The 26,019-nt window shown below is 45.1% G+C and overlaps 1 protein-coding gene across 1 annotated transcript; it reads left to right on the top strand.

Moving 5' to 3' along the window:
* Positions 1–24,508: 24,508 nt before the first annotated feature.
* On the top strand, positions 24,509–25,628 carry LOC123182703 (uncharacterized). The gene is made up of 2 exons (XM_044595395.1): positions 24,509–24,659; positions 24,869–25,628. The coding sequence occupies exon 2, from the start codon at positions 24,876–24,878 to the stop codon at positions 25,626–25,628; it is 753 nt and encodes a 250-aa protein (XP_044451330.1). The 5' UTR covers positions 24,509–24,659; positions 24,869–24,875.
* Positions 25,629–26,019: the final 391 nt, after the last annotated feature.

Genomic DNA, 26,019 nt, shown 5'->3' with positions numbered 1-26,019 from the left:
GTCGGGCACAGACACGTTCTCCTCGAGAACAGCTTCTTCAGTAATGGGGGGAGTAGGGACACGTTCTTCTTCTTGTGTGTCGTCGGCTGATGCAGCCGGAATGTCTTCAGCAGCTTTAGCCTCAGACTCGGAGACATTCACAGTAGGAGTGGCATCTGGAAACACTTGACGTGCAACAGATTGGTGGGGCACTTCTCCTTCTGGAACGCTCGAAAGAGGGACTTGAGACCTTGGTCCTTTGCGAAGCCTGCGTAACGCTGGCGACGCCTCTGGAGACGGAGTTGGCTGGGCCTCAAAGTCATCTTCTTCTTCTTGCCGGGGTGGTGTGACTTGTTGTTGTGGGTGATCAGCCCATGATGCATCCTGAGCAATTGGCGTCAGAGGACGACCAATGCTGATGAGTTCGCTGTGCGTAAGCACAGGCGATGATACCAAGTTGTGCTCGATCTGAGGAAGAACTACATCATCTTCAACATTGTCATGGTGACCAATGTCTTCAGCAGCGGTGGGATCAGCTGCTGGAATGTCTTCAGCTTCATGAGCCTCTGTGGAAGCAGGCTCATGGACAGTCAGTTGGCGCTCTTGATGTTCAGCTGCAGGGCGAACCATGGAGATAGGTTCAACAACTAAGGGCTCTGTGGGAGCAGCCCGATCCTTCTTGGTCTTGCGCTTCTTCTTGGAGGGAGCAGCATCAGAGGCTTCAGGATGTTTCCTCTTTCTCGCTTCAGCCTCAGCAGTCCTCGTCTTCTTCAGTTCTGAAGCGGTTGACCTGACCTTTGGCTTCGAGCCAGTCATGCTGGCTGGGAAGACAATGGGATGTGCTTCCTGCCTTGGTGCTTCGGGTTCGGCCACAGCTGGCTTCTTCTTCTTCTTTGCAGCCATCCTGGGATCGATGCCAGGACGACCAAGGGCCTTGCGCTTCTCAGCCTCATTGTAGGCTTGCACACACTTGTCAGCCAGGCTCTTCATGCGCTCACGAGAACCTTGAGCTTCTTCACGCTTCTTGAGAAAGGCTTCTTTGAGCTCGTGCAGCATGATCTTGAAATTTTTGACCTCTTGCACGCTGAGCTTGGCCATGTGCTTCTTGAACTGAGCTTTCTCAAAGTCGATCTTTTGCTTCAGTTCAACGATGCGCTGAGCTAGAGCTAGCTCTGAAGCAATGGCGCCATGGAAGGCGACACTGAGGCCAATTGGAAGTTGCAGATCTTCAAAGCTGAGGTTGGGCGTGTCAAACCACTCATCAATGAAGTTGTGGATGATTGCCACGTCAAAGAGAGGCAAATCATTGAAGATTTCTGCTTCTTCTTTGCTCTTGATCAGTTGCTCAAGAGCGTCATCTGCAAGATCTTCATCGCTGGACAGATCAATGGCGTCGTTGCGCAGAATAGCAGCAGCAGTCAGTTCTTGGCTGGTGTGTTGCAAAGGCATCTTGACTCTCGAGGGCTTGGAGATGCGTGACAAATCTTCAGACTGCACACTGTCTTCAGGAGGTGCAGTAGCCAGTGGCTTCGCCCGTGAGATTTTTGGTGCTGAGGCAGGCTTTGAAGCTTTAGGCTGCTTCAGTTTCTTTGGCTTCGGCGGTGCAGGCGCTTCATCAGATTCAGCGTCATCTGCAGGCTCATCCACGGCTGTCCCTTGAACCATGATATGAGTGATGAGACCTTCCAGGTTGTAGAAGGGCCCAACAAGATTGGGTTCAGCTTCGCGGGTGCCATCGGCACGGGGAGCAGAGGGACCAGGGTTGAAGTCTAGTCCCAATGACTTCTTGTTCTGCTTCGCCGAATTCTGGGCAAACTGGAAGTTGCGCTTGAACAGATTGTCGTCACGACACCATAGCAATGACGATGGGTCAGCATCCGCAGGCTGTGGTCCACGGACCATGCAGGGATAGAAGCCTTGTTCAATGGCTTCATCTCTGGACCTGGGTTGAAGATTTCTGTATAGGATGTCTCCCCATGGTCGCTTGATGGCATTCTTCTCAGCATATTCCTTGGTCACAAACCTGTACTTGAACCACTGTTCTGCCCAATATCGTCGAATCCATTGGATTCGTGTCTTGCGCTGATTGTAATCCTCTTCTGGATCTGTCTTGTACAGCTCTGAGAGGTCATCGGGCAGATCTCTTGATGTTTCACCTCGACGCTTTCTGCCACCCTTCCTTACTGATTTCTCTGCAGCCATGAACTTTAAACTGAATGGCTTCAACACGTTCAAAGGCTTCAAAGGCTTTCGCTTGCTGGACAAACAGGAACTGGCTTCGGGAGAATTTATATGATGCTGTAAGAATTCTGCAAATGAATGCAGACTATGAGAACCAAGGGATTCTCCCACGGACATGTACCTGTGACAGCATTAAGGTGCGAGGGAAGGGGAAGAGGTCATATGCATTCTCAGAAGATTTTGAAGATAAATCAGTTTAGAAGACATTGACCTCATCGTGCGAAGACATTCACTCATAGATAAGGAGTTGGTTCCAGATTTGTACGAATCCACGGATCAGTACAAGTGAGGAATCTAACTACTTTGTGAAGCATAAGTGAACATACTAGGCATATTATGAGATGCAGTATGAAATAGATCCAACTTGTGTGAATAGAAACTTCTTGTGGCAGAAAGTGATGAATCTATAGGATCAAAGGGGCTGTAAAAGGAAGTTTTATTTACCACACGAAGAACTGCTAGACGGAGTGGAAGAGGAGCCGAGCAGTTCGATCGTCCGTGCCCTAACTTGGCGACGGAGGACACCTACGGCGACGGCGGAGAAGACGATGTCCACGGCCGGCATGAAGACGGCGTCGGAGAGGTCGCGGCAGCTAAGCGCTTTGTCGCTGGCGTCGGAGAGGGCTAGCGGTGGTGCTAGGGTTTGTGCGAGAGTGGAAGAAAGGATAATGACTGTGGTGAGGCGTGTATTTATAGGGACAGGGACGGCACAGTGTTATTACACAGGTGCCCCTGGCGATTCACATCTGAAGGACACGTGCCATCATGCAACATATCGGAGGTTGTTCCACGTTCCCACGCACGCCTGGATTGTCGGGTGGTCGTTCCCACTTCTCCGGGTTTCAGGTGAAGGAATTAGCATTGAAAGCGGACTTAATGTTTGTCTCTGTATCTTCTGCTGACAAGGACGCAGAGAAGACATTCGACAGTTTCAAGAGAATGCATATGATTTGGAGAGATAGAGTTTGAGATAGAAAGCATAGAGAGGTTAGGGTCCGATCACATTCACTTAGTTCAAAAGATTCAACAAGAAGACATAGCTATAAGTGAATGCTGTAGAGGACAGAACACTAGTATATATATATATGAAAAAATCAACAACATAGTGAAGATAATCATGAAGACAAGTTGAGATTGAAGCCAAACAAATGTGAAGACATAGCAAATGTAACGCATGGGTGAAACACTTCAAACAGAAGAATTTGGTGGTGGCGTTACCCACCGTATAGGAAGTATTAGACCCAGACACGGCGCACAATTATCGTGGCGCTCCGAAGTCAAATTCCACATTAATGTATTCACACTTAGAATGTATGTCTTCATTGATTGAAGATATACTTTACTTCGTGTGTTGCACATCTAAGTCATCAATATGCATAAGTGTTAGGATGTGTGCCTGATCACAGGACATTTGAGGATTCCAAGATATTTAGCTCACACCGTAACTTGCAAAATCTCTTCTCATCCAAGGGCTTGGTGAAGATATCTGCCAATTGCTCTTCAGTGTTGACGTGTATGATATCAATATCTTCCTTCACAACATGATCTCTGAGAAAGTGATGACGAATTTCAATGTGCTTTGTCTTCGAGTGCTGAACTGGGTTGTTGGCAATCTTGATGGCGCTTTCGTTGTCGCAGTAGAGTGGCACTTGCTTCAGATGAATGCCATAGTCTTTGAGTGTTTGCTTCATCCACAGAAGCTGAGCGCAGCAAGATCCAGCAGCAATGTATTCAGATTCAGCAGTGGAGAGAGATACACAGTTCTGCTTCTTTGAAGACCAACATACAAGTGATCGTCCCAGAAAATGACATGTGCCTGATGTAGACTTGCGATCCACCTTGTCACCAGCATAATCAGCATCCGAGAATCCAACCAGATCAAACTCTGAGCCCTTTGGATACCATAATCCTAGTGTTGGGGTGTAAGCCAAATATCGAAGAATTCGCTTCACAGCTAAGTGATGCGATTCCTTTGGTGCCGCTTGGAATCGAGCACACATGCAAACACTAAGCATAATATCTGGCCTAGATGCACATAGATAAAGTAAAGAACCAATCATGGAGCGGTATACCTTTTGATCGAACTCTTTACCATTGTCGTCGGGACCCAGATGATGTTTGGCTGGCATTGGCGTCGTGAAGCCTTTGCAGTCTTGCATACCAAATTTCTTCAGGCAATCTTTGAGGTACTTCTCTTGAGATATGAAGATGCCGTTGCGTTGCTGACGTATTTGAAGACCAAGGAAGAACTTCAGCTCACCCATCATGGACATCTGATATTGCTCTTGCATCATATATCCAAACTCTTCACTGTATTTCTGATTGGTGCAGCCGAAGATAATGTCATCCACATATATTTGGCACACAAACAGTTCACCATCATATGTCTTCGTGAAGAGAGTGGGGTCGAGGGAACCAGATTTGAAGCCTTTGCTCTTCAGGAAGTATTTGAGTGTGTCATACCAAGCCCGAGGGGCTTGTTTGAGGCCATACAGTGCCTTGTTGAGCTTGTACACCATGTCAGGATGTTTTGGATCTTCAAAGCCAGGCGGTTGTGCAACATACACTTCTTCTTCAATCTTGCCATTGAGAAAAGCGCTCTTCACATCCATTTGATATAGAAGTATGTTATGATGATTTGCATAGGCCAGCAGTATGCGTATGGCTTCAAGTCTAGCCACAGGAGCAAATGTTTCATCGAAGTCAATCCCTTCAACTTGAGTGTACCCTTGAGCAACGAGACGAGCTTTGTTTCTAACAACTTGACCATGCTCATCTTGCTTGTTGCGATATATCCATTTGGTGCCTATTATATTGTGCTTGCGAGGATCAGGACGCTTAACCAGTTCCCATACATTATTCAGCTCAAACTGTTGAAGCTCTTCTTGCATAGCTTGAATCCATTCAGGTTCCATGAAGGCTTCTTCAACTTTCTTGGGTTCAGATATTGAGACGAATGCGAAGTGCCCACAGAAATTTGCTAGCTGTGTTGCCCTTGAACGAGTGAGTGGACCTGGTGCATTGATGCTATCAATTATTCTCTCAATCTGTACTTCATTTGCAACACGAGGATGTACAGGACGAAGATTTTGCTCTTGCTGATCATTGTCATCGTTAGAGGGATTGTCTTCAGGCTGAGCATTGTCTTCAGGTTGATCAGGTGCGGAGATGATAAGTTCCTCTTCAGGCTGAGCTTCAGACGGTATGATTTCTCCAGTTCCCATAAGTTTGATTGATTCACTGGATGGAACTTCATCTAGCACATTTGGCAGGTGCTCTCTTTGTGAGCCGTTCGTCTCATCAAACCGCACATCCACTGTTTCAACCACTTTATAGTGAAAAAGGTTGAAGACTCTGTAGGAGTGCGAATCCTTTCCATATCCAAGCATAAAACCCTCATGTGCTTTTGGTGCAAATTTTGAAGTGTGATGTGGATCCTTGATCCAGCACCTGGCGCCAAATACTCTGAAGTAACTGACATTTGGCTTCTTGCCAGTAAGGAGCTCATAGGATGTCTTGTTCAGAAGCTTGTGAAGATAAACACGGTTGATGATATGGCATGCAGTATCAATGGCTTCCGGCCAGAATTTTCTTGGAGTCTTGTATTCATCAAGCATCGTCCGGGCCATCTCAATAAGTGTTCTGTTCTTGCGTTCGACGACGCCATTCTGCTGTGGCGTGTACGGAGCTGAGAATTCATGTGTGATGCCTAAGGTATCAAGATATGTATCTAGGCCAGTGTTCTTGAATTCAGTGCCATTGTCACTTCTGATGTGCTTTATCTTGGCGCCATAGTTGTTCATTGCTCGACTGGCGAAGCGTCTGAAGACATCCTGCACTTCAGTCTTGTAGAGGATTATATGCACCCAAGTATATCTTGAATAATCATCAACAATGACAAAGCCATAGAGACAAGCAGTAGTAGTAAGAGTTGAGTAATGAGTGGGACCGAAAAGATCCATGTGGAGCAGTTCGAAGGGTTGAGTCGTTGTCATGATTGTCTTCGAGGGATGCTTGGCCCTCGTCATCTTTCCTGCTTCACAGGCACCGCATAAGTGATCCTTCTTGAACTTGACGCCCTCGATGCCTATGACATGCTTCTTCCTTGCAAGGGTGTGGAGGTTCCTCATGCCAGCATGCCCTAGCCTCCGATGCCAGAGCCAGCATTCAGAAGCTTTTGCTAGAAGACATACTGCAAGTTGTGGTCCTGCTGAGAAATCTACCACGTACAAATCATCTTTCCGATACCCTTCAAACACTAGAGACTTGTCAGATTCCATTAGTACAAGGCAACGATATTTTCCAAACATCACAATCATGTTTAAATCGCAAAGCATTGAGACAGACATTAAGTTGAAACCAAGGGATTCAACAAGCATGACTTTATCCATGTGTTGATCCTTTGAGATTGCAACTCTACCTAGACCCAATACCTTGCTTTTACCAGTGTCAGCAAATGTGATGTGACTTTTGTCAGATGGACGTAAAGTTGAGTCCATGAGAAGGCTTCGCTTGCCAGTCATGTGATTTGTACACCCACTATCAATAATCCATTCTGAAGCAGCTGGTGTCGTACCCTACAGTGCAGTTAGGGGGATAGGCTTCACGAAGAGAATTGTGAAGCAAAAACATTTGACGAACCAGTGGATTATTAAAGCTTAGATCGAGATTAGGACTGATAGGGCAAGTAGCAAGCGATTCAGGAACAAAGTACATAATAAGACCATTTGGGCATTTGATCTTGCGCCCTACAAGATGTTTAAGGTCCCCAGCAATAGTGTCAGACGATTTTGGTTTTCGGCTGGAGACCTTTCCCTGCAAAAGAGAGTTAAGCTTTCTTAGCCACCCACATCTTCAAGGGTGGCTTCGAAGCAATGAGTCTAAGTGCAGCATCTGAGAACTTTGGCTTTGGAGCCCTAGCAAAAAGTCTTGCAGGTGGACAATAGTACTCATAAGAATAAGCAGAATAGTTCTTGGTCTTATGAACATGGCGGTTTGATGAAACGCGCTCATATTCACAGGCCTGAGTATGGTTTCCCTGCAAAACATTTGCGTTAGTGCGACTCAGGTGAGTCCTCTGTCTGTATGAAGCCTTTGGACCGTATGAAGCCTGTGGTCTGGGGTTTGTCTTCTTCACCTGTGGTGTCATGATGACATTCACAGGAAGATTCTCCAAACACCTTTTCGGCACCCAGATCTTCTTCATAGGCGGTCCATTCCTGCAGTTAGTACCAATATACCTGGCAAACACTTCACCATTCTGATTCTTAAACAGTTTATAGTTTGCATCAAAGGATTCATCAATAACAATGGGATTAGCACAAGTGAAGCCAGATAGGGTGGATGGATCCGCTGAAGGTTCCTTTGCAGCAACCCATGTGGTTTTGGTAAGAGCCATCAGCATTCATTTTCCTTTCGAACCCGACACCCTCTTTCCTAGGGTTTCGGTTCAGGATCTGCCTTTTGAGGACATCACATAGTGTCTGATGCCCTTTGAGACTTCTGTAGATCCCTGTTTCAAGCAGTGTCTTCAACCTAGCATTCTCATCAGCAATAGCAGTGGTATCCTCAGCAGAGGGGTTAGTTACCACATCAATAGTTGAAGATATTGCAATAGTAGCAGCAGTAGAACATTTAGCAACAGAAGTAGAGTTATCACGCTCAAGGCATTTAAGACATGGTGGTTCAAATCCTTCCTGAGCGGGACTGATCTGTTCAGCGCGAGGTGACTCGTTTTCCATTTGAAGATCTTCATGAGCCATTCTCCATTTCTCGAGTTCTTGCTTCCTTTGAAGATAATCATAGGAAAGCTTTTCATGAGTTGTTGAGAGCGTTTCATGACGACTTTCAAGTTCCTCATACTTAACATGAAGATTTTTTATGTCTTCAATTAAGGACTGAGATCGAGTCATTTCAGCATCCAACAGGTCATCGCTTTTGTCTAACAGTTTTTGAATATGTTCCATAGCTTTCTGTTGTTTAGTGACAAGGGAAGCAAGTTTTGCATAGCTGGGTCCAAATTCATCACCAGATTCATCATCACTGGATTCAGATAGATAGCATTCAATTACCTTAGCATCATTTGCCATAAGGCATGATGCAGAAGATGATGATTTTGGTTCGAATGTCATCGCTTTGAGAGACTCCTTAAAGTCCTCGAACCAAGGATCATGACGAGTTCGATGACCTTCATAGACCTCAGAGAGACGGTCCCAGATAAGCTTCGCATGATCGAGATGCATGATATTCCTAAACTGATTTTGAGATAGACAGGAGCAGATGACGTCCTTCGCCGTGAGGTTGAGAAGAGTGTACTTGCGAATGTCATCAGCTTCCGCCATCTTGCACAAATCGGTCAGACCAATCTCAGTGACGGTCCACAGCTCGCTGTTTGTCGCCATGAGGCGCTTCTTCATCATGGCCTTCCACTTGGGATACTCGTGACCGTCAAAGATGGGGCATGACACAGTCTTCATTCCTGTGGTCGACATAACTAAAACTCCAGGCGGTTAAACCAAAATCACACAGAACAAGGGAGTACCTTGCTCTCATACCAATTGAAAGTGCGTTATATCGACTAGAGGGGGGTGAATAGGCGATTTTTATGAAAGTCTTCAAAACATGGAAGTTTCGAAGACAAATGATAGAGATGAACCTATTACCATGCAGCGGAAGGTAGACTACACTAGGCAGACCATAGTCAAGTATTCAATGAAGTGAAAGCACAATGACTAATAGCAGCTAGGCAGTAAGGATCAGGTACACGGTGAAGACAAATGGATAATGCAAATAGGCACTGACTTCACAAGAGCCAACTGTAAATAAAGAGATGGGAAGGATAGAACCAGTGTGCGTGATGAAGACAAAGGTTTGGTAGACCAGTTCCAACTGCGGTGACAGTTGTACGTCTGGTTAGGGCGGATAGGTATTTAAACCTGAGGACACTCAGTCCTGAACACGCAGCTCAGGACACTTAGTCCTCACCGTATTCCCCTTGAGCTAAGGTCACACAGACCTCGCCCAATCACTCTGGTAAGTCTTCAAGGTAGACTTCCAAACCTTCACAGACTTCGTTCACCGGCGATCCACAATGACTCTTGGATGCTCAGAACGCGACGCCTAACCGGCTGGAGGATTCACAGTCCTCAAGTGTAATAAGTCTTCAGATCACACAGACAGGAAGACTTAAGTGATGCCTAACACTCTTTGGCTCTGGGTGTTTAGGGCTTTATCCTCGCAAGGAATTCTCTCTCAAAGGCTTTGAGGTGGGTTGCTCTCAAACGACAAAAGCCGTACTCTAACTCTGAGCAGCCAACCATTTATGGTTGTAGGGGGTGGGCTATTTATAGCCACTAGGCAACCTGACCTGATTTGTCCGAAATGACCCTGGGTCACTAAGGAACTGACACGTGTTCCAACGGTCAGATTTCAAACACACACGGCAACTTTACTTGGGCTACAAGCAAAGCTGACTTATCCAACTCTGGACAAGATTTGCTCTCATAGTCTTCACTCGAAGACATAGGATTTTGGTTAAGCATCACTTCAGTAATTCTGACTGGTTCTCTTGGACCCCACTTAACAGTATGGTGGTTCCTATGACCCAACAAAGAAAAACACAGAACGACGAAACTGCTAAGTCTTCGCGCTCCATAGTCTTCACGCGATGTCTTCTCTTGTCATAGTCTTCAATGTGAATGTCTTCACATACCACCTTTGACTTCAATGTCTTCATACATTTTTAGGGGTCATCTCTGGTAGGAAAACCGAATCAATGAGGGACTTCTACCTGTGTTATCCTGCAATTCTCACAAACACATTAGTCCCTGAACTAGGTTTGTCGTCATACTCCAAAACCAACTATGGGTGGCACTAGATGCACTTACACGATGTGTGTTGGAAGTGGTTCCAAGATTGATATGATCATCATCGCATAGTCCCTATGCGTCGGGATTAGTGTTGAACCTAAATAAATGTTATTTGGTGTTTGCATTAAGCATGAATATGATTTGATCATGTTTATTGCAATATGGTTATTCATTTAAAGTTAGAGAATAATTGTTGTTCTGTTTACATGAATAAAACCTTCAATGGTCATACACCCAAGGTGAATGGTTTATTGAATCTCGGTCATAGTGATACACATATTCATAATATTGGAGCCAAAAGATGCAAAGTTAATAATGATAGTGCAACTTATTTGTGGCACTGTCGTTTAGGTCATATTGGTGTAAAGTACATGAAGAAAATCCATGCTAATGGGTTTTTGGAATCACTTGATTATGAATCAGTTGATGCTTGCGAACCATTCCTCATGGGCAATATGACTAAGACTCCGTTCTCCGAAACAATGGAGCGAGTAACAGACTTGTTGGAAATAATATGTACTGATGCATGCAGTCCGATGAGTGTTGAGGCTCGCGGCAGATATCGTTATTTTCTGACCTTCACAGATGATTTGAGTAAGATATGGGTATATCTTCTTGATGAAACATAAATCTGAAACATTTGAAAAGTTCAAATAATTTCAGAGTGAAGTGGAAAATCATCATAACAAGAAAATAAAGTTTCTACGATCTGATCGTGTAGGAGAATATTTGAGTTACGAGTTTGATCTTCATTTGAAACAATGCAGGATAGTTTCTCAACTCATGCCACCTGGAACACCACAGCGTAATGGTGTGTCCGAACATCGTAACCGTACTTTATTAGATATGGTGCAATCTATGATGTCTCTTACCGATTTACCACTATCGTTTTCGGGTTATGCATTAGAGACAACTGCATTCACGTTAAATAGGGCACCATCTAAATCCGTTGAGACGACACCATATGAACTGTGGTTTGGCAAGAAACAAAAGTTGTCGTTTCTTAAAGTTTGTTGTTGCGATGCTTATGTGAAAAAGTTTCATCCTGATAAGCTCAAACCCAAATCGGAGAAATGTGTCTTCATAGGATACCCAACGGAGACAGTTGGGTACACCTTCTATCACAGATCCGAAGGCAAGACATTCGTTGCTAAGAATGGATCCTTTCTAGAGAAGGAGTTTGTCTCGAAAGAAGTGAGTGGGTGGAAAGTAGAACTTGATGAGGTAACTGTACCTGCTCCCTTATTGGAGAGTAGTTCATCACAAAACCGGTCCTGTGACACCTACACCAATTAGTGAGGAAGCTAATGATGATAATCATGAAACTTCAGATCAAGTTACTACCGAACCTCGTAGGTCAACCAGAGTGAGATCCGCACCAGAGTGGCACGGTAATCCTGTTCTGGATGTCATGTTACTTGACCATGATGAACCTACGAACTATGAGGAAGTGATGATGAGCCCAGATTCCGCAAAATGGCTTGAGGCCATGAAATCTGTCGTGGGTTTGTCACGGCAGATGTCCTTGTGAAAGGACTTAGTCGTGGAGCCATCGCAACGGGTTAGCTTAAAGGGGTTAAATCGGATAAGGGACACGAGGGATTTTTTAGTAGTTCGTCCCCTTCGATGAAGGTAAAGCCTACGTCTAGTTGTGATTGGTATTGCTAGGGTTTCGATGACCAGGGAGCGAATCCGCTTTGCCTGGCTCTCGAGTGGTTGTATGTCCTCCCTAAACCGCGGTCGGGTCATCCCTTTATATACATAGGTTGACGCCCGCCGGTTTACAGAGTCCCGAGGCCGGATCATAAACGTGTCCGGCTCGGTCTCTATTCCTCTAACTTACAATACAAGTTACATGAAAGAGTCGATTTACATCTACATGCCCTAACCCGCCTTTGGGCCTTGGGCCTTCGTAAAGTGCCACCATCCTCACGTCTTCATGGAGCTAACCCGGCCACTCCTAGCCGGTTTACCTCCAGTAATCATATCCCCAACATTAGGCCCCAGATTGATTTGAACTTGTTCATGTCAATCTTCAATACTTAGAAAAAATTCTTGCCCTGGTACCTTCGCATGAATCTGGTAAACCGTCGTGATGTCATCCTTCAGATCCGTAGTAAACCGTCATGATGTCATCTATCCGTTGAAGCCGAAGATACCCTTCATTAATGAATATCCAACCCTCGAGGCGACATCCTTATTAACTATCCATTTTAAGCTCCTCGATTTTCGCACTTGCCGCTTATCGGTTCACCTTATAAATAGGCCCAAGGGCCATTCTCTTTTTCCCCCTTCGCCTCCTTCGCTTCTTCTTCCTCCTGCGACGTCTCTGCACCCGAGCGTCGTCGCCATCGCCAAGCTTCGCCTCCGCCTCTCCATTAGCCACTACATCAACCTGATTGCACCAGAGAGCTGCGTCCTGCCTCCGTTGCTTCAACAGTCGATGTAAGTCCTTTCCTTTCCCCCTTTGTAGATCTGTCTAGGGTTTCCTTGTTCTTCGCAGTTCATCGAAGTTCATCAAGGCTCCGGTGCTGCTCTTCCCTGTTCCTCCTTAGTCCATGGATAAAAAACCTCAAGCTTGATATATTCCGCGTAATGGTTTATCTTCCGCTACTACAACAAACCCCTGTGTGCATAAAAACTGATCTGAACCTTTATGAATTGCTTCGGGACCAACCCTTTTAGGTCAAAATATTTTTACTTTCCCGTCTTTCGGTAGATCCAAAATTTCCATGTCCCCTTGTGGAACCTGTTTTACCTTACCTAGTCGTTTTTGCCTTAGATCTGTCTCTTCCGCATGACATAGACAGTTTACCCTTGTAAAAGGTAATCTATTATATACCATTAGTCCCCTCGTAAATCGGCAGTCCCTCTATCCTCATCATCATACTCCGATTTAATAGCATGTGCACACCTCTGCTTCTGCTTATTGCTGTCATTTGTAATTGTATCAGCCTCTGGTTTACCAATTCTATATATTTGGATTCTCTGTTTTATTGTACCTTATGCATCACTGTGAATAAATTGTAAACCGGTATTTCTCTTCAGCTTTTCATTTGCAATGGCAAAGTAGTTCTATTCCTGCAACTGGGTCCCCTCCCGGGTTACAGAAGAGCAACTGAATGGAATGGTCCAGATTGGCACCTTACCAAAGAAGAATGAAATCCGGTGGCGTGCTCCTGGACCGGGAAATCCTCCCACCCTAAGCAGGGTGAGGTAGTGGTGTTTGTTGATCACATAGGCCGTAGTTTCAAACCGCCCGGATCAAAGTTTTTCCGGGATGTACTTGCCAGCCTTCAACTCCACCCTCAAGATATTGGACCCAACTCGGTATCAAATATATGCAATTTTCAAGTTTTCTGTGAAGCATACCTACAGGAGGAGCCAACTGTTGAGTTGTTTCGGCATTTCTTTCATCTGAACCGGCACACTGAATTCGTAGATGGACACAATACTGAACTCGGTGGCGTCTCCATTCAGAAAAGAAAATAGGTTGAATTTCCTCATGCCAAGCTGCACAGCCACCCCAAAGAGTGGAATCAAACTTGGTTCTACTGTAAAGACACCTCCCCTGAAAATGAGAATCCTCTGCCGGGTTACCGTGCCCACCAGCTTGCCAATAATCATCCACTTCCACAATGACTAAGTGCTCAGGAATGGGCTCAGTATGCACCTCAACTTGCCAAGCTGAGAGCCTTCCTTGCCAACGGCTTAACCGGAGTAGACTTTGTTCGTTGCTGGATATCCTGGAGTATCTTGCCGTTAAGTCGCCGCTCCTGTTTAATGTGCGAGTACACTGGTGAAGTAGAAGACTCCCAACGCCATATCACTATCCAGCTAACAGATGAAGAAGTCACTAAAGCTGTTAAGAAAATCCTGAATGAACCGGAAGCTACTTGCCGCCAAACTGAACTACTCCCCTTTTACACGCAAAACAAGCTGCCCACTGTGAGTATTGTTCCTCCGCTTTACCCTTGATATCTTTAGACTGTACAATCCTTTGAATACCCATCCTTCTATTTTTAAACAGGGTGATGATACATTTTGGAAGAACAAACCTCAAGAGAAAGCGGTAAAAACTTCCCGCCCTAAAACCAGAGCCGTCAAGAAGACCACAAAGCGGAAAGCACCTGAACGCATTAGTATGGAACTGGACGACAACCCAGATGAACTGGAAGTTGAGGTAGAACTTGATTCACTTGGTTCCCTTTTCATGCATCTCATTGACAATGATACTTATCAGGAGGACGTGGAGGGCATTCAAGTTGACGATGCAGAGGTAATTATCCTTTCCTCCGGTTCAGACTCTATGCCGACACAAAAAATCCGTCAAGCGGTCCGGAAAGTAAGCTTTTCTCATCCCCTTGCCCACTTGGATCCAACATTTATTTTGAAGATGCAGCAGCACGAGGCTCGCCGCACCACCCGACACAGCGGCCAAAAGGTTACTTCAGCCGGTTTACCTGACACCCCGGTTCGAAAGCGCCGATCTGAGATCTCACCCACTTCTGACAATTCTTATCCCAAGGCAGGTTATTTCCGACAACCTCTTAATCCGTTCGATTAAAATTATCAGGTGACACCTCCCTCATCCTATGGCGAGTCAACGGCGACCCAACTCCCTCCTCTCAAGACCGTAGCCGGGTAAATGTTTCACCCTTCTCTTTTGATGTTTCATACTTTATATGTTGTGCTTAACCTTTCACCTTTTTTTGTTGTAGAGCCAAAGCCAGACCCAGCAAAAAGGCTCGGGTTAACAATCCGCCCGAAGATCAAGTGGTTCTTGAACTGGAGCAAACGGTTGAACCGGAACAAGCGGTTGAACCAGAGGCCCCAAATCCGGAAGCTATCTTTGATGAACCACCCCGTCAAGACCACAATATTGATGAACAACCAGAAATTGACACTGATGTGCCTGATAATGAACCGGTAGATCCAATCCGGGCTGATGACAGGTCTTCTAGCCCGGTGAGAGCCACTGACACTCCATCAACTCCAGCAAAGACTGCTGGAGACAAAGAAAGCAATGTTATCATTACCGGTACGAGCCACAGCTCTCCTGGCCATCCAGTTGTGTTGGCGAAACATAGTGCCAAGGAAGAGCGTGCTGCCATGGCAAAAGGCAAATGGAGCACTGACTTGTCAAGCTACGCCCATCTCAGCGCTCAAGAACTCCACTCCGGTTTTCTAAACCGTTTGCACTCAAACCATGATTATGAAGCCGGTTTAGTGAATCCGATGAAGGATCAATATGAGGTATTCTCATCCCTTTTCCTTTCTTGATTCCAAAGTATAAACATCAGCCCAAGTAGCCCCCAAGGGCCGGTTTATGATGTTAATCGCAAGCCAGGACTTTGTAATATCTTAATCCTTGCATGCTGATCCTCCATATGTCAAGTCATCGCTAGAAACAAACCGGTACCTTATCATTGTATTCCTGAAGTTTTCATCAGTGTAGCCCCCAAGGGCCGGTTTAGCTTTGCGAGGTATACCGGGTCTTGAATCAATGCGTCAACTTTGAACAGATGTACATTAGCCCCCAAGTGTTAAGGATAATGCTTGCATTGTACTTGAGACTTGTGAAAAAATATGTTGATGATAGAGCAAATAGGCATTAGCCCCCAAGTACAAAGTGCATAACTCGTTATACGCTTGGTACTTCATAACTTGTTTCTGATGACATACCTCACCTTTGTCGGCTGAGTTGAGTAAGAAGGATGCTCAAACTGCAGACCTTCAGGAGAACATCAAAACTCAGCAAAAAGAGGCTGCCAAAGCCAAAGAAGAGCTGACCAACGCCTTAGCAGCTATGGAGAAGCTGAAAGCAACTTTTGATAAAGAGCATGCAGAATGGGAAACGGAGAAGGCCGGTTTAACAAAGAAGGCCAACGACGCAGAAGCAGCCCTAAAGCCAGTGGTTGACGAACTGACCGGCTTGAAGCGACAAATTAACGCCATGACTTCCACTGTGTTTGGTAAGTACCTCCTTGTGCAGTTTGTCTAAGTCATAAGATCTTATCAATGACCGATTTACTGACGCTAAACCATGATAGGGACCCGCATTGCGCATCTGGGCTCTGACATGCGGATGAAACTTAAAACGGCCTACACCTTAATAGAACAATTGTTCTCTGGTTCCCAGCGAGCCATTTGTACTGCAGCTTATAACAAGCCTTCGCCATCGTTGATAAAAGAAACTCTTGAAAAGCTGGCCATGTTACCTGCCCGGATCAATGAACTGAAGAAATCAGCTGCAAGATCAGGAGCGCTGACCGTGCTAATCCGGGCCAAGGCGTGGATTCCGAATCTTGAACAGGCAGATATCATCAAAGGGTATCCTGGTGTGAAAGAAGATGGCTCAAATTTCGACAATGATGATCTCCGAAAGCTGACAAAGGAGATGCGACCGATAGCAAGCAAACTGGCAGAGGACACATATCTATCACATTTTCAACCAGTTTATGATGCTGAGGGAAAGAGACAGCCCGCAGTGATCCATGATGTTTAAGATCTTGTGCCTCCAACTCGTAATCATACTTACGCTCCTGACATTGACCCCTCCAGCCTTATCCATGAAGAGGCCTTGTTTCAAGCTTTAACCGGAATCGATTGGTCGACGGTTGATTCCAGCGTCTGGGGAGGGATGAAGAGGATGTAACCGCGCAAGATGTCCCTCAATCGTCAAGTCGTCCCAATGAAGAATCCTAAACTGGCGGCCAGCTTATCAGCTACAGTCTGCCACTTCTTGAAAAAAATTATTCAATTTGGGCCGTTTCGAAACGCCTTGTGATACATCTCCAACGTATCTATAATTTTTGATTGCTCCATGCTATATTATCTACTGTTTTAGACATTATTGGGCTTTATTTTCCACTTTTATATTATTTTTGGGACTAACCTATTAACCAGAGGCCTAGCCTAGAATTGTTGTTTTTTTTGCCTATTTTAGGGTTTCGAAGAAAAGGAATATCAAACGGAGTCCAAACAGAATGAAACCTTCGGAAACGTGATTTTCTCATCAGATAAGATCCAGGAGACTTGGACCCTCCATCAAGAAAGCCACGAGGTGGTCACGAGGGTAGGGGGCGCCCCCCTGCCTCGTGGGCCCCTTGAAGCTCCACCGACGTACTTCTTCCTCCTATATATATCCATGTACCCCCAAACAATCAGGGACGGAGCCAAAAACCTAATTCCACCACCGCAACTTTCTGTATCCACGAGATCCCATCTTGGGGCCTGTTCCGGAGCTTCGCCGGAGGGGGCATCGATCACGGAGGGCTTCTACATCATCATCCAAGCCCCTCCGATGAAGTGTGAGTAGTTTACTTCAGACCTACGGGTCCATAGCTAGTAGCTAGATGGCTTCTTCTCTCTTTTTGGATCTCAAAACAATGTTCTCCCCCTCTCTTGTGGAGATCCATTTGATGTAATCTTCTTTTTGCGGTGTGTTTGTTGAGACCGATGAATTGTGGGTTTATGATCCAGTCTATCTATGAATAATATTTGAATCTTTTCTGAATTCTTTTATGTATGATTGGTTATTTTTGCAAGTCTCTTCGAATTATCAGTTTGGTTTGGCCTACTAGATTGGTTGTTCTTGCCATGGGAGAAGTGCTTAGCTTTGGGTTCAATCTTGCGGTGTCCTTTCCCATTGACAGAAGGGGCAGCAAGGCACGTATTGCATTGTTGCCATCGAGGATAACAAGATGGTTTTTTTATCATATTGCATGAAATTATCCCTCTACATCATGTCAACTTACTTAAGGCGTTTCTCTGTTTTTAACTTAATACTCTAGATGCATGTTGGATAGCGGTCGATGAGTGGAGTAATAGTAGTAGATGCAGAATCGTTTCGGTCTACTTGTCTCGGACGTGATGCCTATATACATGATCATACCTAGATATTCTCATAATTATGATCAATTATGTTAATTGCTTAACAGTAATTTGTTCACCCACCGTAGAATACTTATGCTCTTGAAAGAAGCCACTAGTGAAACCTATGGCCCCTGGGTCTCTTTCTCATCATATCAATCTCCATTACTTTATTATTGTTTTGCTTTTACTTTGCTTTTACTTTATTTACTTTGCATCTCTATACCAAACATACAAAAAATATTATTTATCATCTCTATCAGATCTCACTTTCGTAAGTGACCGTGAAGGGATTGACAACCCCTAAGCGCTTTGGTTGCGTTGAGCTATTGTTTTTGTGTAGGTACGAGGGACTCGAGCGTAGCCTCCTACTGGATTGATACCTTGGTTCTCAAAAACTGAGGGAAATACTTACGCTACTTTGCTGCATCATCCCTTCCTCTTCGGGGAAATCCAACGCACTGCTCAAGAGGTAGCACCTTGTAATAGGATAACAGAAACACCTTTATATGCCATGCCATCGAGCATGTTTGGGTTGCTTGATACTTTGAAAACTTGTTTCACTTTTGGGATCTATTTATGCATAGTCCATTATGATTTGTGTTCCTGCAAAAAATAACTTGAAAGCACCCTAGTGGTTTACCACTGGACGGGTCATGATGCCCAAAAATATATACATAACTTGGATGAATAACCAAGATTTGTATTAACTAGATAAAATAAATAATATCTGTGACATACCTCGTTGGCTGACCAACTGCTTGTATGGTAAGGGTGAAAAAACACCAATCCGGAGTGTTGACAACTCCTTGCCCTCTTGTTGGTTCATATAGAAACCATATTGGGCTATAATAGCCGTATAATGCTGGCGACATCTAGTCAAAACCAGACCAGAGGAATATACTACCGGTTTAAAACTGATCATGTACTGACAACTAAGCGTTGAAAGTCATGTCGGGTTGTAATGAACACCGGTTTATCAGAAATATGCAGAAATCCCTTAGCAAAAAAGATATAAAAAATAGCAAATCAAAAAGAAATATACAAGGCTTTTTATGGGCTGCCAGGCCCTAAATCGAGGTTTTTGATGGGCTGCCAGGCCGCTGAGTTAAACCATTTTGCAAAGCCTTTTAAGATGGACCTCAATTTTTAACCAATCATCGTTTTAACTTTAACAAGTTCAGGGTCCATGGGATTGACTTGTCAAACGTTCGATGAGTCATACCAGGTTTACCTGGATAGAGTGGCTTACTTAAAGAGGCAAGATAACCTGGGGTTTTAGGTGAATACACCTGGCTTCCCAGCCTAGCTTGATAGCCTATTACAAGCGTGCAAGCTCATTGTTCTTTGAGAAGCAAGGAGCCCCGAGGTAATATTTGAGTTGTGCTCAGTGGTTACCTATGTTTGAGTTGTGCTTAATGCAACAGACTCTCTTTGGTTCCAGATAATTTCCTTTTGGCTTGAAGCCTATCAAGAGGTGTAGCTATGGTGTGAAGACAACCAAGCCCCCTAGTGATATCCCTTTTTGGTTTTAAACCGATCAAGAGGTGTAGCTATGGTTCGGATACGACCAAGCCCCCTAGTGATTTACTTTATATCTGTGTGACCGTATAGGCCGGGTTAATAAAACGCCGCTTTGTCAGTAGAAGCTCCTGTAGGCTCACACATGGTGTAAAAAGAACAGAGGCCCCGCTTTAATTGAGGCTCTGGTTTATTATATAATATATACATTGTCATAAGTATGTACATAAGAAGAGCTTGTGTCGCAAGTATAGTAAGGCCGAAGAAGAGCTATATTCCACGGTCGCTTGGTCTCCTCCTCCGATTTACGTGAGTCTTTGTGCTCTCGAACATCAATGAGGTAGTATGACCCGTTGTGCAGATTTTTGCTGACCACAAAAGGTCCTTCCCAAGGTGGGGATAATTTGTGCATATCAGTCTGATCCTGGATGAGCCGGAGCACTAGATCGCGCTCTTGAAAAGTTCTGGTCTTAACCCGGCGGCTGTGATAACGTCGGAGATCTTGTTGATAAATCATCGAACATGCTGCTGCAAGATCACGCTCCTCATCTAACAGGTCCAGTGAGTCCTGACGTGCCTTCTCATTATCAGCTTCAACATAAGCCGCCACACGGGGCGAGTCGTGACGGATGTCACTAGGAAGAACCGCCTCTGCTCCATAAACCATGAAGAAAGGCATGTAACCCATAGATCTGTTAGGTGTGGTGTTGATGCTCCATAACACGGAAGGTAACTCCTCCACCCAACAACCGGGGCCGGGGTTTAATACCTCTCAAAATTTCTTGATTCACCCTCTCTGCTTGACCATTAAACTGGGGGTGAGCCACTGATGCTACATCAAGCCGGATGTTCTCACGTTGGCAAAATTCCTCCATCTCACCCTTTGACAGATTAGTACCATTATCAGTTATAATACTATATGGGAAACCAAACCAGAATATCACCTTTTTGATGAATTGAACCGATGTGGCTGCATCGCACTTACTGACTGGTTCTGCTTCCACCCACTTGGTAAACTTATCAACTGCCACTAACAGGTGGGTCTTTTTGTCTTTGGATCTCTTAAAAGGTCCAACCATATCGAGCCCCCAAGTTGCAAACGGCCAAGTTATTGGAATCATCCTCAACTCCTGAGCTGGAAGATGAGGGCGGCATGCAAATTTTTGACAACCGTCACACCTTTTGACTAAATCCTCAGCATGAGCTATCAACCAATAGAAACCGTGACAAAAAGCCTTAGCCACCAAGGATTTTGAACCGGCGTGGTGTCCACAATCTCCTTCGTGGATTTCTCGCAAAATCTCACAACCCTCTTGAGGAGACACACAATGCTGAATTGCTCCTGTGACGTTGTAACGATGTAACTCCCCATTGATTGTGGTCATTGACTTGGAACGCCGGATTATCTGCCGGGCCAAGGTTTCGTCCTCCGGTAACTCGCCCCGGTTCATGTAAACCAAGTACAGGACTGTCCAATCCGGTATAATATGCAAAGCTGCCACCAATTGGGCCTCCGGGTCAGGAATAGCCAACTCCTCCTCTGTTGGTATCTTGACCGACGGATTATGTAGTACGTCGATGAAGACATTAGGTGGGACCGGTTTACGGTCAGAACCCAGGCGACTTAAAGCGTCCGTCGCTTCATTCTTGCGCCAGTCTATATGGTCAACTTGATAACCCTTGAAATGACCAGCCACGATGTCAATCTCTCGTCGATATGCAGCCATGAGTGGGTCCTTAGAATCCCAAGTGCCAGATACCTGTTGAGCCACCAGGTCCGAGTCACCGAAGCACTTAACCCGGCTTAAGTTCATCTCCTTAGCCATCCGAAGACCATGGAGTAAGGCCTCGAACTCGGATGCATTGTTAGTACAAGGGAACATTAAGCGAAGAACATAACAAAACTTCTCACCTCGTGGGGAAGTTAATATGACTCCAGCCCCCGAGCCCTCCAATTGCCTGGACCCATCAAAGTGAATAGTCCAATAAGTGTAATCTGGCTTTTCCTCTGGTGCCTGCAACTCTGTCCAATCATTGATGAAGTCCACGAGTGCTTGCGATTTGATCGCTGTACGAGGTGTATACTTGAGCCCATGGGGTCCAAGCTCAATAGCCCACTTAGAAATCCGGCCAGTCACCTCTCTGTTTTGGATAATGTCTCCCAAGGGGACTGAACTAACCACTGTAATGGGGTGACCTTGGAAATAGTGCTTGAGCTTCCGACTTGCCATAAAAACTCCATACACTAGCTTCTGCCAATGTGAATACCTCTGCTTTGACTCAATAAGAACTTCACTGATATAATAAACCGGCCGTTGAACCGGATACTCTTTTCCAGCCTCCTTGCGCTCCACAACGATAGCCACACTGACAACCCGAGCATTAGCAGCCACATATAGCAATAAAGGCTCTTTATCAACCGGAGCCGCAAGGACATGCGATTCAGCTAACTGTCTCTTCAAATCCTCGAATGCTTTATTAGCCGCGTCGCTCCAGGCAAAATCTTCTATTTTCTTCAACATCTGATATAAAGGGATAGCTTTCTCCCTAAGACGATTGATAAACCAGCTCAAAGCTGCAATCCGGCCTGCTAAACATTGATCGTCATTGATACACGCCAGTTTAGCTAAGGACGTAATAGCTGAATTTTTTTCTGGATTAGCTCCAATGCCCCTATTAGACACCAGAAAACCTAAGAGCTTGCCTGCTGGAACAAAAAAGGAACATTTTGTCCGGATTAAGAATCATCTTATAAACCCTAAGGTTGTCAAAGGTCTCTCTCAAGTCCTCTATTAAGGTTTCCTCCTTTCTTGATTTCACCACAATATCATCCACATATGCATGAATGTTACGCCCAATCTGCTTTTGAAGACAATTCTGAACACAGCGTTGATAAGTTGCCTGGGCACTCTTGAGCCCAAAAGGCATGGAGACATAGCAGAAGGCTCCAAAGGGAGTTATAAAGGATGTCTTCTCCTGGTCCTTAACTGCCATTTTGATCTGATGGTAACCATAGTAAGCATCTAGAAAACACAAACGATCACAACCCGCTGTAGCAGCAATAATCTGATCAATACGGGGAAGGGCAAAGGGGTCTGCTGGACAAGCCTTGTTCAAATCGGTGTAATCCACACACATACGCCAAGTGCCATTTTTCTTAAGAACCAGCACCGGATTAGCCAGCCACTTCGAATGAAAAACCTCCATGATAAACCCTGTGGCCAAAAGCCGAGCTACCTCCTCACCAATAGCCTTACGCCTTTCTTCGTTGAAACGGCGAAGAAACTGCCTCACCGGTTTAAACTTAGGTTCTATATTAAGTGTGTGCTCAGCGAGTTCCCTCGGTACACCTGGCATGTCAGAAGGCTTCCATGCAAAGATGTCCTGGTTCTCATGGATGAACTTGCTGAGCGCGCTTTCCTATTTGGGATCCAAGTTAGCGTTGATGCTGAACTGCTTGGACGAATCGCCAGGAACAAAATTAACCATCTTAGTATATGTAGCCGATTTAAACTTCAACGCCAGATCATGCTCTGTAGTTGGTTTTTTCAAAGAAGTCATGTCTGCCGGATCAACCTTGTCTTTATAAAACTTCAGCTCCTCTGTGGCACAAACTGACTCAGCATAAGCCGCATCTCCCTCTTCACACTCCAAAGCAATCTTCCTGCTCCCATGCATTGTGATGGTCCCCTTATGACCCGGCATCTTAAGCTGCAAATAAACATAACACGGCCTCGCCATGAACTTGGCATAAGCCGGCCACCCAAACAGGGCATGATACGGACTCTTGATTTTCACTACCTCAAAAGTCAACATCTTTGACCTTGAATCATAATCATCTCCAAAAGCCACTTCCAGGGCTATCTTGCTGATACGTCTCCAACATATCTATAATTTTTGATTGCTCCATGCTATATTATCTACTATTTTGGACTATATTGGGCTTTATTTTCCACTTTTATATTATTTCTGGGACTAACCTATTAACCGGAGGCCTAGCCCAGAATTGTTGTTTTTTGCCTATTTCAGTGTTTCGAAGAAACGGAATATCAAACGGAGTCCAAACGGAATGAAACCTTCGGGAACGTGATTTTCTCACCGAACGTGATCCAGGAGACTTGGACCCTATGCCAAGGCATCAAATAGGCGGTCACGAGGGTGGGGGCACACCCCCTGCCTCGTGGGCCCCTCGGAGCTCCATCGACGTACTTCTTCCTCCTATATACCTACGTACCCCCAAATGACCAGAACGGGAGCCAAAAACCTAATTCCACCACCACAAATTTCTGTATCCACGAGATCCCATCTTGGGGCCTATTCCAGAGCTCCGCCGGAGAGGGCCGTCATCACGGAGGGCTTCTACATCATCATAGCCTCTCCGATGAAGTGTGAGTAGTCTATCTCAGACCTTCGGGGCCATAGTTATTACCTAGATGGCTTCTTCTCTCTTTTTGGATCTCAATACAAAGTTCTCCCCCTCTCTCGTGGAGATCTATTCGTGTAATCTTCTTTTTGCGGTGTGTTTGTTGAGACCGATGAATTGTGGGTTTATGATCAAGTCTATCTATGAATAATATTTGAATCTTCTCTGAATTCTTTTATGTATGATTGGTTATCTTTGCAAGTCTCTTCGAATTATCCGTTTGGTTTGGCCAACTAGATTGGTAGTTCTTGCCATGGGAGAAGTGCTTAGCTTTGGGTTCGATCTTGCGGTGTTCTTTCCCTGTGACAGAAGGGGCAGCAAGGCACGTATTGCATCATTGCCATCGAGGATAACAAGATGGGGTTTATTTCATATTGGAAAAAGTCCAAAACAAACCCTGAACTCGTAGGCTCTAGCTAAATCGAACCCCCAACTCACAATCCCCGAAATTGACACTCTGAACTCACTAATCCTGGTCTAAATTGAACCCTGAGTGCCCTTCCCAAACAGGGATTGCTGACGTGGCTAGTAGCAGCCGGGATTGCTAAATTTTTTGGTGGAAAGTGAGAGAGATGGCCGGTTCGGTGCATAGAATGGTGGCCCGGCCCACTTCGAGAGCCCATCCAACGAAGCAGTCGAGGAGGCGCCCCCCTGTATTCTTCTCTGCTCCCGCGACGGCAATGGCGACAGGCGGGTGATCGACGGCGGCGGCGACGATCTAGCCGGCGCGCGACGGCGAGCGACGGGCTAAGGTATGTGCGCGACGTTCTCCTCCTCTTGGCACTGTTTTTTTGACCTTTGCACACAACATTAGGGTTAGGGTTTTAGGCGGGGATTTGCAGTATTTTGTGGAGGGAAAGGAATGATTTTTATGTGAATAGGGTATGTTTTTTGTATTCGAATTGTGAGTTGGGGTTCATAGTAGTAGTGCAGGCAAGTGATATTTTTCTGTTTATTTCAGTTTCATCATGGATCCGACGGAGATACTGAACGTGAGATTCCATTTTGGTGGCGAGTTCATCAGTATGGGGCCAAATTTGCAATATGTTGGGGGGGATGATGAGATGTCAGAGATTGAGAGGGATAAGTTGTCACTGCAGGAGGTGAAAGGGTTTCTGAAAGATCATATGCAGTTGAAGGAATCAATGAAATTTTATTTTCAGATACCTGGGAAATCAATGGAAGATGGCTTGATGTTTCTGAATGATGACAGTAAATGTGTCCAGATGGGAGAGTACACTGATGTGGGAGGAGTAGCTGACATATATGTTGAGTATCATGGAGAGGAGGACAGTGAGCATAGTAGCAGTGGGAGTGATTTTGAAAATGATGAGATGATGGAGGTAGTTGATGCTGATGATGAACCTGACATTGTCATCACAGCAGAGCATGTTATGGTTCCTGATGATACTGGTGTGATCACTCAAGTAATTTGCAGTCCAGTTAAGCCAGTTCATGAAAGAAGAAGGCAAGTGGATGCAGAGCAAGTGGATGCAGAGCAAGTGGAAGCAGAGCAAGTGGTAGGAAGCTCCCAGCTTCCAGTTTCCCAGGTGTTAAATCCAACTCAAGCATCAAGTGAAGAACCAATTGCTGAAGATTCAGTTAGTGAGTCTGATTCAGACCCTGAATATGAGCCACACAGTGAGGACAGTGGGGAAAATTCAGAAGTGTTTATAATCCAGTGTACTGTTGCAAACCTGAAAGTGCACCAGCTTTTGTAACATTTGCAAACATGGATTTGATGTTGCAGATGCTATCTAGTACTTATGAAGCCAGAGATATTTGCTCTAATTCTTGATGTCAGCTGCTATGTACCTATGATGCTATCTATTTCATTTAGTTATCTATTTACAATGCCAGCAAAATTTCAAGTCCAATTGACAGAAATAGCATACATTCCAAATGGCAGCAAATATACCAGTCAAATTGACAGAATTATATAGCTTGATTTTTATTGACTGCCAGAACACATGTTCATACATAACAACCCAGATCACAAATTCCATTACAAACCATTGCATACTAACTTCAAAATGACTACAGTGCATACTAACTTCACTTGCCAAACTGACATTCAGTACACTAGCATTTTCCCAACAACTACACCCACCA

The sequence above is a fragment of the Triticum aestivum genome, chromosome 1A (genome assembly GCF_018294505.1).
Source record: "Triticum aestivum cultivar Chinese Spring chromosome 1A, IWGSC CS RefSeq v2.1, whole genome shotgun sequence".
Lineage (NCBI taxonomy): Eukaryota > Viridiplantae > Streptophyta > Magnoliopsida > Poales > Poaceae > Triticum > Triticum aestivum.
Note: the sequence above shows the minus strand (reverse complement) of the source record. Positions and strands in the feature narration are given on the sequence as shown.

Bases quoted from the DNA above. Each gene is read 5' to 3' on its own strand.
- LOC123182703 (XM_044595395.1), top strand. From the start codon at position 24,876: ATGGATCCGACGGAGATACTGAACGTGAGATTCCATTTTGGTGGCGAG.